The sequence below is a fragment of the Squalius cephalus genome, assembly GCF_949319135.1.
Source record: "Squalius cephalus genome assembly, chromosome: 3".
Classification (NCBI taxonomy): Eukaryota; Metazoa; Chordata; class Actinopteri; order Cypriniformes; family Leuciscidae; genus Squalius; species Squalius cephalus.
Genome location: NC_137124.1, coordinates 27,187,419 through 27,200,322, shown reverse-complemented (window position 1 = coordinate 27,200,322; position 12,904 = coordinate 27,187,419). Strand labels below are relative to the sequence as shown.

At 38.0% G+C, this 12,904-nt stretch overlaps 1 protein-coding gene across 1 annotated transcript; it reads right to left on the bottom strand.

Moving 5' to 3' along the window:
• Positions 1 to 4,384: 4,384 nt before the first annotated feature.
• Positions 4,385 to 8,517, bottom strand: tnni2b.1 (troponin I type 2b (skeletal, fast), tandem duplicate 1). Its single transcript, XM_079867613.1, has 7 exons — positions 8,368 to 8,517; positions 6,578 to 6,664; positions 6,249 to 6,285; positions 6,021 to 6,149; positions 5,185 to 5,274; positions 4,924 to 5,100; positions 4,385 to 4,703 (listed from the first exon to the last, which is right to left on the bottom strand). Exons 2-7 carry the CDS (start codon positions 6,583 to 6,585, stop codon positions 4,614 to 4,616), a joined length of 531 nt encoding a protein of 176 aa, XP_079723739.1. The 5' UTR covers positions 6,586 to 6,664; positions 8,368 to 8,517; the 3' UTR covers positions 4,385 to 4,613.
• Between the last annotated feature and the right edge of the window lie 4,387 nt (positions 8,518 to 12,904).

The window sequence follows — 12,904 nt, the reverse complement described above, 5'->3', positions numbered from 1 at the left end:
GATACCACACACAGACACACACAGACAGACACACACACACACACACCAAAACAATAGCATTGCAGGGCCACTAATAGTGCTGTCAGACACTGTTCATAACCAATATATATCCACATGCTTTGTTTACCTGCCTAAAGATAATAAACAGGTAGGCTTGAGAACCGAAGTGGAGATAAGCATAAGTCGCCACTATAATTGCAAACTAAACCGCCATAACTATAATATAATTATATCAATGAAAATAATTTTAATAACCACTGCACATGGTGAGTCAAAACAATGTATTTTAGAGAGTGTGATGTGAAGATGTCATCAGATTATGCCAGTGTAGCCTATATACATCAAACTTCAGCATTATCATAGGTGGACACCTACAGTTTATGTAACATTGATAGTTTAATAGTTACTTTAATAACTATGGATTCAGTATGTTTAACTCATTGGACATGATGCCGTACTGTATAATATATTTTTTTCTTTTGAAAATATATTTTTTTTCTTTTGAAAATATAAAGAATGGAAAAAAATAAGTAAAACAGAAATTAAGATTGTTTTTCAACAAATTGGAGATTTCAAATCTTGCTCTGTGTGTGACGCTATACACTAGGCTACTTTCTACATTTCAAAGGCAAGACTAGTGTGACAGTCTGGCCATTTTCCTTTGTGGCCACTAGGGGTCATGGGTTTCTGTTCTACTTCAGTCTCACTGAAGTACAACACTTTTGGGACTAAGAATGCAACGCGCCAAAAAACGGAACACTTTTGGGCCCTATCATACACCCGTTGCAATGCAGCGCTAGGCAAGTGTTTTTTGCTAGTTTCAGCCCGACGCAGTTATCATTTTCACGTCCTGCTGCACCACGTTGTTTAAATAGCAAATACATTTGCGCCCATCTGTTCGCCCATGGGCGTGCTGGTCTGAAAACGAGGTGTGTTCAGGCGCATTGTTGGAGCGTTGCTATTTTGAGGCAGCTGAAATAAACTGCGTGACCAAGTGAAACCTTTAGCCGGTGCGTGCGGCAAAAATGATGTCATCACGGTGTGGGCGGTCGTGCGCGTTGTGTGTGCAAGGCCCCATTTTGCTTGGCAGTCTGCACGGCACTTTTTGTAACTGGGCGCGGCTCCGCAATTCCGAAGATGCACGACTTCGAGCGGAATCTGGCCTAGCATGTACGTCTCACTGCACCAGCACCGAGTTTGTGCGTCTTGTAGATGCTTACATTTACAAAATGAGCCTACAATAACAGACATAAGCCCTTTTAATAAAAGTAAAGGTCCATGTTTTATAACAATGTTCACGAAACTAAATGAAAATGCTTAGTGAAATTAGAAAATATGTAAGATATCAGCAGGGGCGTAGCCAGAAAATTTTTTCAGGGGTGGCCAGGGGCACGTTCAAGCTCAAATGGTGCACAACCTTTGCTACCGTTTCAGGGTTGAACGACATGTGCAACGGGTTTGAGATATGTTTTCTCTTGTTTGGTGGGTGTTTCGAAAAATGTCAGCAACATGTAAACCACGCGGTATTAAAGAGACAGCCCACAAAATGGGTCCAAGTAAAGTCATTTATGTAGCCCCCTGTAAGTCTATGGCAATGCTGACTACGCCACCCCTTGAACAAGACTGGTGAGAGCAAGGGGACTCTATTTTACAAAGAAGCACGCACAGGCTCGGCTTAACAAAGTAAAAAGACACAATCTTTATTTTATTTTAGTTAAAAATTAGTAATAAATAACACACAAATCCATCATTTAACAAAGGGATAAGCCATAGGTGGGTGGGCCACCGGAATACAAGCTTGACCAGGCCTAGGTTTCAATACCACACGTGAGCTAAGGCACACCACTTTAGAGTAGAACAAACACTACAAACTCTGCCTACACAACACGGCAACCGTGCTCTTTGAGCTATTTCAAAAGATGCACACTTCACAGCATTACATTGCACACATCAGTTCCAAATGGGTGAAACACTCTAAGGAAACCAGGCTAGAATCCGGTGGGCTAGTCTATCCTATGGGCCCAATCCACACCGAGGCTATTACTAGGGAAGGGGGGTGAAACAAACAAAAAGAAGAAACCACTAGCCGGTGGCCACAATCAGTTCACTAACACATATCTCTTACAGCCCACCGGCTAGTGGGAAAATAAAAATAACAAAAATAAACAAAACGGAAAAGTGTCTAAAAAGCAGCACCTGCACATTTACAAATATGCCCGCTGCAGCTTGGTATAGCCTACGCAACATTTGAAGATATTAGAAGACATGCTATCCACCTGACGGTGCGTGTCCACTGGCACAAACAAAAGTTTGGGCAGTTCAATGAAAAATAGCAAGCGGAAAACCGCGGTCTGCAATTTTACAAACTTTTATAAACCCAGCCAGTATAATCACAATGAATGCATACAAAATGAAATATTTAACATATAACAAATGCAAAGTGTCTAATTTGTAAATGAAATGATTTACGCACTAAATCCAGCATAAACTCCGGCACAATTTGAGACAGACGTCACATCCCGAACCTCACAGAACTGCCCAACCTTTTTGACGCTCTCAACGCTTTCTCCGGTCCGCTGTCAATCCCAAAATGCACTGCGCGAGCATGAAGCTCGACTTCCATAGAGTGAATTGAAAACGCTCGCTCCGTGCCAGTGGACATGCACCGCAACGAATGGGTGTAACTTCTTGTTATAACATGTCACTTTAAAATACCAAGTGTTGCGTTATACTCATGATGTCTAAAAATAAATCATGAAGGAAAATTGACAGCTAATTCAGTCAAACTGACGGATAAACTTTATTTGTTGGGCAACCTTTGATTTGATGTTTAGGTACAGTCTTTTTGAATGGAAGTTCCCCAAACCAGAGGTGCCTTCCATAATTCAAAACGCAGTAAACTCGTCAGGAAGACGTTGCGTTAGCAGTTTCTCTAAATAACGCTGCCTGGCGTTCATATTTTGTCTCTCTTGATATAGTCCCTTTCCTTTCACTTCCTCTATCTCCATTTATTCCCAGGAAATTGTGGCGCATCGCAAAATGCAAACAAATATCAAGCTACTCTCTCTCTGTGGCTATTTCTCACTGTCAAAGTAACCATGGCAACGGATAGTGTATCCTTCAAAGATGGCGGCGCCTTCCCGAAATGCAACGTGGAGTGAAAACATTGTGACGTAACTCCTCATTCTCCATAAACAAGGCTTTAGACCATGCGCTTAGATCGTTAAAATAGGGCCCTTAGTGTTAGTGTTGTACATCTAGATGTACTTTATTAGGTACATCTAATCAGCCAGTCACACGGATGGCAGCAACGAGGTGCATTTAGGCATGTAAAAATGGTCAAGACGATTTGCTTAAGTTTAAACTGTGGATCAGAATGGGGGAAAAAACTTATTAAAGTGACTTTGAACGTAGCATAGTTGTTGGTACCAGACGGGTCTGAGTATAATGGCCAGACTAGTTCAAATTCGAACTGATAGAAAGGCAACTCTAAATAAAAAAAACACTCATTACAAACAAAGTCTGCAGAAGAGCATCTCTGAACACACAACACATCGAAACATTGAAGCTGTTGCAGCAGCAGAAGATCACACTGAGTGCCACTCCTAAAAGATAAGAACAGGAAACTGAGGCTGCAATTCACATGGGCTCACCAAAATTGGGTAATAGAAGATGCATTGACAGGGCAAAAACAGTGCATGACTTTGGTCAGAATTTAGTGTAAACAACATGAAAACATGGATCCACCCTGCTTTGTATCAACGGTTTAGGCTGATGGTGGTGATGAAGTGGTGTGGTGATGAAATTTTATTGGCACACTTTGGGCCCCTTAGTACCCATGGAGTATTGTTTAAATGCCACAGCTACCTGAGTATTGTTGCTGACCATGTCCATCGCTTTATGACCACAGTGCACATCTTATGATAACGCACCATGCCACAAAGTTCAAATCATCTCAAACTGGATTTTTGAACATGACAATGAGTTCACTATACTCAAATGGCATCCACAGTCACCAGTTCTCAATTCAATAGAGCACCTTTGGGATGTGCAGCCGAAAAATCTGCAGCAACTGCGCAATGCTATCATGTCAATATAGACATACTGAGGAATGTTTCCAGCACCTTGTTGAATCTATGCCACGAAAAATTAAAGCAGTTCTGAAGGGAAAGGTGTGTCCAACCCGGTACTTGCAAGGTGTGCAATAAAGTGGCCGATGAGTGTACATTTGACTGGTGAAATAATGTTTGGTGTAAAACTTTGATTCCCTGATTTGCACTCTATTTTTCCCCCCAGCAAACTACTCTCAATACTGTTTTGAGTATTTCAATGGGTTTTACTGACCAAAGTCAATTTATTTGTTGAAATTGCAAAGGGGCAAAGTCAGATTATTTATTTATTTATTATCAATTGAAAGCCTCAGCTATAAAACCAACCGTCACATACATCAAAACCTCCTTCATGTATTACTTTTACCACCTGTAACATCACTTCACACAATAGAGAACATTACCACTTTTTATCTTTCATAACACTGAGGACCACAAGAATTAAGACAACCTAACCAAACAAATCATTGAATGGAAATGTAAAATTGTTGAAGAAAAACAGATTTAGGCCTCAGACTCAAACATCTTCTTCCTGCCACCCATACCAGCCTTATCCTCGATGTTCTTACGCCAGTCTCCCACTGCCTCCTTCTCCTGTAGCAGCAGATAAAGTACAACGTTTCAAAACTACAGTATAAACCTTCTCATTTAAATCACTTTTTTCATCATTTTTAGCATATAGAATTTCAGATCATTATCTTCGACTGGAAGTTTAACAACTGACTACCTTTGCTGTAAAAGTCTCCAAAAGAGTGTGAGTTATGCCCACTTTTATAACCAGGTTTCTGTTAAAAGGCTATTACTGTGTGCTCACCTCCTCCTTGACCTCTTTCTTGACCTGTTTGAGGTTGGCTCTCAGGTCCAGAGACACTTTGTGTTTGGAGCCCAGCAGGGCCTGCAGCATGGCATCAGCAGACATACGCACTCTCTTCAGAGCAGGTTTCTTGAATTTACCTTTCAGGTCCTGAACCTTTATCTTCAGATCATCAATCTCAAGTGATCAAGAAAAAAGTTTAAGTTTTACAAGTTATAGAAGTTAAATTTCTATAAGTAGAACAGAACCATTAAGAAGTACCTCCTTGTTTGACTTGGCCACTTTGGTTTCCATATCGTATCTTTGTTCATCAATGGCATCTATCTGCTGGTGCAACGTCCTACACAGTTCCTTTACACAAAGACACATGCCGCAAAGATACATTTTTTTCACAAATTTTCACACATGGCCTAGTCATCTGTACATTTGCACATCAAACAGCATTACCTGCAAATTAATAAGATGGTGTGCTTTTTAGGCCAATTTCACACTGCACTGGCATTAGCATTAGCCCAATGGGCAGAACCGATTTCACAAGTACACAATTGAGTTATGTGCACTTGGTGACTGGTTGGTTGATTGGAATGTTGTTCCAGGATCAACAAAGATATTGATCCAGGAACAACATTCCAATCAACCAATCAGATTTTACAACCAGGGTTAGGTGCTTCTACATCAGTGTTATTCACCTATCATTTCTCTCTGATTTTAGGGAAAATTTATGGCTAGGGTTAAGGTTAAGCGTAGGGATTAAATGGTTAAGATTACATCTTCGGACAGGAAAGTTGTTCCAGGATCAACAAAATATGTTGACCCAGGAAGGGGTCTAACTCAATAGACGCTTTGTCAGTTTTATCCAAATCAGTGTGTTACTCCTGTTGGCGTCTGTTGGCGTTGGTCGGCACTTGCTCAATTGCCGCTTGTTGGATCGTGTAAAGTCTGAGAAATAGCGTACTGTAATCTGGTGATTGTCAGTGTTGGTCGACACCTGTTGGTGCAGCGTGAATTGGCATTTAGCCTGTATAAAACTGTTCTTAAGCATGATGTAATTCTATTACAGCTTGCATCTCTCGCTCTCTCTCTTTCTCTCTCTGTACCTGTAGATCCTGCATGCTTCCAGGCAGTGAGAGAGTAGGGCAGTTTTCTTCCATGTATCGCTGTTTTTCTTGCTCCTCCTCAGCTGCCTGTTCCTCCAAAAGCCCATGAGCGATCTGAAGCAACAAGCTCTGGAGCACAAAGACGAGAAGAAGCACAGACAGTAATTAACAAGAGAGTCACTGACAGTTCAAATAGCCCAGATCTCATGAAGAAAGAGATAGCCTTACCTTCAGATGTTGCCTACGGCTGGATGTCATCTTTTTCCTATCAGAAAGCAAATGTTTACAATTTCAGAGAGCACATAACAGTAGGCTACATCATTTAGCGACTGTGATGCAATGATTATAACCAAGAGATGGAACTCCAAAAAAAGCACTGTACTTTTGATAATTGTATTATTTAGGCATGTATGCTAGTATGTATAATAATACATACAAAATTAGCTGATTGGAGCTTGGAACTAAATGTATTTTATGAGTTCAGTGATCGAGGACGATGAGTTATATGATCATTTTCACAGCACACAAAGATCATGATGTTGTAACTCAGTACATACTCAGACATCTTGCCGGTCTCTTTGTGGCGCTCCCTCAGAAGGTGAAGATGCCTGTGGGTGGCAGGAGGGGGTGTTGCAGTCTTCAATCTAATGGAAACAATTTATATTCAGTCACTGGCCCTGCAGCAGGTCTAAATTTGGCTTGGGGTAATGTGAAAGAGAGACGGCTGATGTACATGGGTGTGTGTCAAAACCCAAAGAAGTGTTTGGTGGTTAAGGGTTTGAATTTGAGAAGCAGTTGTCTTGTGCTCTTGTTTTAGTGTTCCTTTGTTGGAACTAGGAGGTCTGCACCCGATTCAGAAGACGAGACAGCTGACAGACAACTTGCTGCCTCTTGTAGAATCTCTTCAGCCTCAACACCTAACAGCTGAAACCCTGCACAACTGTAAAAATACTCTGCTAGTCTAAAGAACTATATTAGTTCTGTACTTTTCCTGCCAAAAAAAGATTTTGGATCGGACATGGACTGAGTTGGGACTGTTTTCTAAAATGAGTAGTGGTCTCCATACCTATGTCATCAGGTGTTTGAAGGTAATTGTAACATGTGGTGAATGTGATACAATCTTAAAATAAAAGGTTCCAAAAGGGGGTTTAGAAAAAACATTTTTAGTTCCGCAAAACCTTTTAGTTATTAAAAGAAACTTTGGTAACACTTTCTATGAATTCCATGCGTATAATGAATTATAGCTGTATTTATAAGCAAGTATTACTATTCTATAAATATATTTATAAAGATTATTTACATTAAGACCTATATTTCATTATAAGAAGTTATAGTTTTATAGTTTAGTTTATAGGTTTATTACATTTATATTATTTGTATAATTACATAAGTCATGCATTTGCTTTTTCATTGTGCATGCTCATAATCCATTATACACTGATTTATAAATGATCAAATATTACATAGTTCCAGAGACACTTGTTTGATGTACCAATTATGTCTTTAATGGCTAATGTTTTTATTAGAGGTCATGAATGGTCATTTTGATTTGTTAAAATCTGTTTCTCCTCAGCCATATGCATATTGCTTTTAGCAGTTTTATATATCATCCCAGCCCCCCCCCCCCCCCCCCCCATTATTTTATTACAGTAATTATTGTTCATTGGTTACATTTCCAAATAAACAACTTAAAATGTACAATTAGAACATCTTCATGATTTCTTAACATTTGCTTTAGGGAAACTGCTTCCAATGTTTTCACTTTACTTAAAGTCATCAATGATGTATCTATAACTGTATTATCACTCACAATAAGTATTTATAAGAACACGACACGGCTATTAATAACAATATATTAACTTATTTGACAGAAATAAATCTGAATTACTAAAAGTCATTGTAACTGTAATATAATTACATTATAGCAATGCAGGTTACATCTATATAAATACATTCATTGAACCATACGACTGGCTAATTAATACTCATAAATCAGTGTATAATGGATTATGAGCATGTGCATTGAAAAACCAAATACATGACTTATAAGTAATAAAGCATGCTGAATGTACTGCAAAAAATGCTGATAAACTAAGACAGGAAATAGCTAACTTTCAGCATGTGCTTAATGATATAAATCAGAGGTCTACTAAACATTTTTGAGCATTTGACATTACAGTACAATAACAAAAACAGCATAATATACGTAATAGCGGATTTTTGAGCTTATTGATCTGATTTCTTGGCTGTGTGGCTGCTCAGCACGAGTGAGATGTTCTGAAGGTCTTTGGCATGCTCAAATGTTAGAGTGCAAACCCTAGAGATGGACAGAATAATAGAGACTCACCTTACAGTGCGCAGCAGAACCTTTAAATGAAATTAGAGGGAAAGAGTGTCAGCAAGTTGAGTTTATATAGGCTTTCCAGCTTCTGAGACAGCTTCTCCATTCTCTTTAAGGAAGCAAATCTTTCCTTAAGCCAATGGGACTATCTCCTCCCTTCCCCCACAACAAACACACACACACATTTGTTTTTCTATAGTTCTGTGGATGTTCTATTGAGTTGTATTGTTTTTACACTGAGCTAATTATACTTTCTACCCTCTTACAACCTACCTACGTCATAAATATTTCTGCATTTTGGGATTTTAATTAAAAAGAATTTTGTATGTTGACTGGTCTCTACAACGTAGGTGATTTCAGTTTTATCTGCCCTTTTGGGGACATTTGGTCCCAACAAACCAACTTGGTGTACAACTCTACTTGGTGTATAACCTGACCTACAAACACACAGCTTTCACTAAATCATGTCTCACCCTGCAACAAGCAGAGAAATATAACTCTTTCACTTATAGGCCTTTATTGTATGTGTAATAACAGAGAAATTAAGAATGAGATTGATTCCTTGCTATCACTTTTATCGCTGAAATCTGTGCCTTTTCTCACCTGTTGTGCTCTCTATAGCAACAGTGTTCAGCAGTAAAACAGGTGGCAACTCCAACTGTATTACAAGAATATCACATTCTGCATCACATACTGCATATAAACCTCACAAGTGCTTTGTAATTGTCATTATAATACACTTATATAAAAAAACTTGGCATGTTGGCATGTCTGTTGGAAAATATTTTATAGTTAGAGTCTTCAAAATTTTTACTTACCGTGAAACTTTGCAGAAACGTACATAAATCTATTTATAGTAGTGTTAACTATTAGACCACTTAGTCTTAAGAAGCCTTTATTAGCAGGTCAACATTACAGAGCAATCAGATGAAAACTGAGCTTTTTTTTTCATCAGTCATTTGCTGCATTCTTATCTAAAAAACTGTTGGTTAATATAGTTTTAAGTTGTATATATAGCATACTAGGGGTGTAACGGTACGTGTATTCGTACCGAACCGTTTCGGTACAGGGCTTTCGGTTCGGTGCACGTGTGTACCGAATGACTGAATGCAATATTTTGTGTGCGGAACATAGGTACATTTTCGTGTTTCCACACGAACATATTAAGTGGCGGAAGTCTCCGCGTTCAGCGCAAATCCCGCCCTGCAGCTGATTCTAATGTTTTTTCCTATTAGACATTCTCTGGTTTTACCCGTGTTTTACCCGTGTTTTACCCGTCGTCACTGTAACAATGAAATAGACTGCATGGCGAAAAAAAGCTTTTCCGCTTCGTGTGCGCCGCCGCACTCTCCGTTCCGTGGCGTGCGCGCGCGCGCGCGTGTGTGTGTGTGTCGACGACGACCCGCTGCGCTCTCTGCTCAATGTTCGAGTTCGTGTTTGCGCTGCGCGTTCTGCTCTGTCGTTAACGGCCCAAACACTCCAATCATGTACCGATCACGCACTGGAAAAGCAAAGTCCGCTCAAATAAGGTGAAATTTCTCAGTAGTAACTTAGATTTCTGTTTGCTGAGCTGGTATAGTCATGCTGGCAACAATGGTAAAATGACCTGCTCTGATCACATGCTCTGGTAATAATAGCTTTGTACTATAGCTTTGGACTATATTTTATTTTGATAATTATTAAAAAAGTGGAAAAAAAAAATCTTAAATTGATTATGTTGATTGATTATTGAAAAATAATAATACATTAATATATTTGTTTAATATTATTTTAATATAGGGCTATTTTCTGTTCCCGCACTGTAATCATAGTTATTTATTTATATTTTTCATTATATTTTATTATGTGATATTGGTTTGAGACTGAGAGTATTTTATTTAGTGGAGAACTTTGCAGCAGTATTTTATTTCTTATTCTTTTTTTATTTTATATCTATTTTATTATATTTTATTAAAAAGTGTTTAAAAAAGTGTAAACAAATTGTTAAAAAAAGTTTATAGTAATAAACAACCTGCAGTTTAATGTTTGCATTTCTTTCCCTTACTGTACCGAAAATAAACCGAACCGTGACTTTAAAACCGAGGTACGTACCGAACCGTGATTTTTGTGTACCGTTACACCCCTATAGCATACTGAAAAAATAGGAGCATGATTTAATTGAAAAAAGATAGGACAGTTTTTCTCAGAAATGCAAGTAAATGTGGCAGAACACGTTTTAAGACTAAACAATTATTGGTGGCTTTAATTTAAAAAATAGTCTGTTTCAAGTAAATTAAAGCCTACTCACTCTTTGTAAAATCTCCTTATGTAATCCTTATAATAATCATTTTAATTGTAATACTAGTCTTAATTATCTTTAATAATACTATATAATTTTAAGCTTTTTTGCATTCCGAGTAATGTTTATTTTAAATGTTTTTCACATTTCTAAAATTCATTTGTGAAGCATTAATGATGATAAAGTGTACATATCTGAAAGCCAATAACATTGACAAACAACATTTTAAAAATATTATCATTCAAAGTTTAAAATGTAAGGATCAATATCCCATCTCTCAGAAAATTCAGTTTGCAAGTTGAATTACGAGTTTGAGAACATGGTTTTTACAAGTCGGAATCTCATAATTTGGATAATTCCGATATGGCGTGAACAGTATTCTGGCAAAAATAATATTGATTGGGTCTGTCTAACAGGTGTTGTGCCGAATTTCGACCCCCTGCCAAACTATTACCCTCCTCGTTGAAGTCCTAACCCCACCACTGATTTATATAATGACATTCTATATAGATCAGTGAACCCCACCCCTAATCCTAAACCTGGGGGGTAATAATTTCGCGGGGGCCGAAATTCGGCACAACAACACCTGTTATCAGTCAAACCACTACATCAACATCTCTCATCGGGGGGGGGGGGGGGGGGGGGGGGGGGGGGGGGGACGGATTCTGACAGCTGGATTGTTTGCCGTCGGATTCTGTTTCCCCCATGTTTCTTACCAAATTAGGTTCTTATATTTACAAAACTGATGTTAGATAGTTTTTACTTGTTGCCGATAGACTCACGGGCAGCTTGCTGACATAGTAGCTACCGTTCTGCTTTGGGTTACCCGAGTCCGAATCCCAACTCGTGTAAGTGTACTTTTCCTTTAGGCTACTTTTCCACTTTTTCGTCACTATGTTGTTCTTCGTGCAAAGAAGCTAGCTAAACTCAGCGAATAAAACACTGACACAATGAGGAATAATAATATTCGCAATAACATATCGTTTTACTGAATAATTAAGTAAACCTAATTTCTTAATTTATCTTTGTACATAAACCTCATTGCTTAACTGGCTACTCTCTGCTGTCTCAGACGACGACATCACTTCCTGTCGGCCACCGTAACTTCTGCTGGTTGCAATCCGCAACCTCACCACTAGACGCCGCTAAAAAATGCAGAATTTTACTCAATGTTATTTTGTCCAAAATGCATATGACTTTTATTTTCAGTGGGGCACAAGGAGATGCAAGGCAGAAAGTTAAGAGACTGACATCCTCAGTCACAATTTACTATTATCGTTTTTCTATATATATATAAAAAAAATAATTATTGGTGAATTAGACTATGCGACTCTCCTTTTGTGTTCCACAAAATAAAGACATATGGTTGAGTAGAATATGTATTAAGAAATTTTACCCTTGAAAATAGAGGACAGAAGAATATAGCGGATAAATTGGTTTGAGTTGTGGAAAATGTGAAAAATGTAAGTTCCTTGCTCTTGTAATATCAGGGATGTAAATATGTACAGTAACCCACATTTTCCACAACTCATTGGATTTACACAAATCATGCAAATGATCTATTCTGGATTCAAAACAGTGATTTTTACTTAAAGGTAACAAGTTTGCAACCCTGAATATTCAGCTGATTGTGTCCCTTTGTTATATTTGCATACAGTACATCTACAGTTCAAACATATTTATTATACTATTGCTCATTTATTAAAAGTCTATCTATAGTCTAATCTAATCATAGCCTACTTTTTTCCCAAGCACATTTTATCAATTCAAAACCTAATCATTCTTAATAACTAACTACCACTAATTTTGTATATAATCATCTATAAGTGATATATATAATTGTTAATGAGGACATCTTTATTCAGGTATGCATAATTATTAAATCACACTTCACTTTTCATTCCATTGACTTCCATTCATATAAGTTACATGTGAATGTGGAAAAAGTTTAACATTTTACTGCATTCCACAGTTCAAGTCTGGTGAACTCTGACCTGCGAATTCGCTCTACATGATAACGTGTGACCAGTAGAAGATCAATACATGAAGGTGTGACCTCTTGGCTGATTTAAAAGAATGATATTTTTGTTGTAAAGTCAAGTAGATTGTATATTTTTGAATATATTACTATTTGTTATATGTTGAATTCATGTTTATAAAAAAGACGCTGCAGAGCGTGATATTATATACTCAAACCCCTTTTGTGACTGCGCCTTAAATGTGAGTATAATTCTTACTTTGTGATTTGTAAAATAGTAGCCTACT

Coding starts and splice junctions, on each gene's coding strand:
- tnni2b.1 (XM_079867613.1), bottom strand. Junction 5,101..5,184: donor TGGCCAAGTCAAACAAGGAG/GTACTTCTTAAT, acceptor TGATCACTTGAG/ATTGATGATCTGAAGATAAA. Junction 4,704..4,923: donor AGAAAGAGGTCAAGGAGGAG/GTGAGCACACAG, acceptor CTGCTGCTACAG/GAGAAGGAGGCAGTGGGAGA.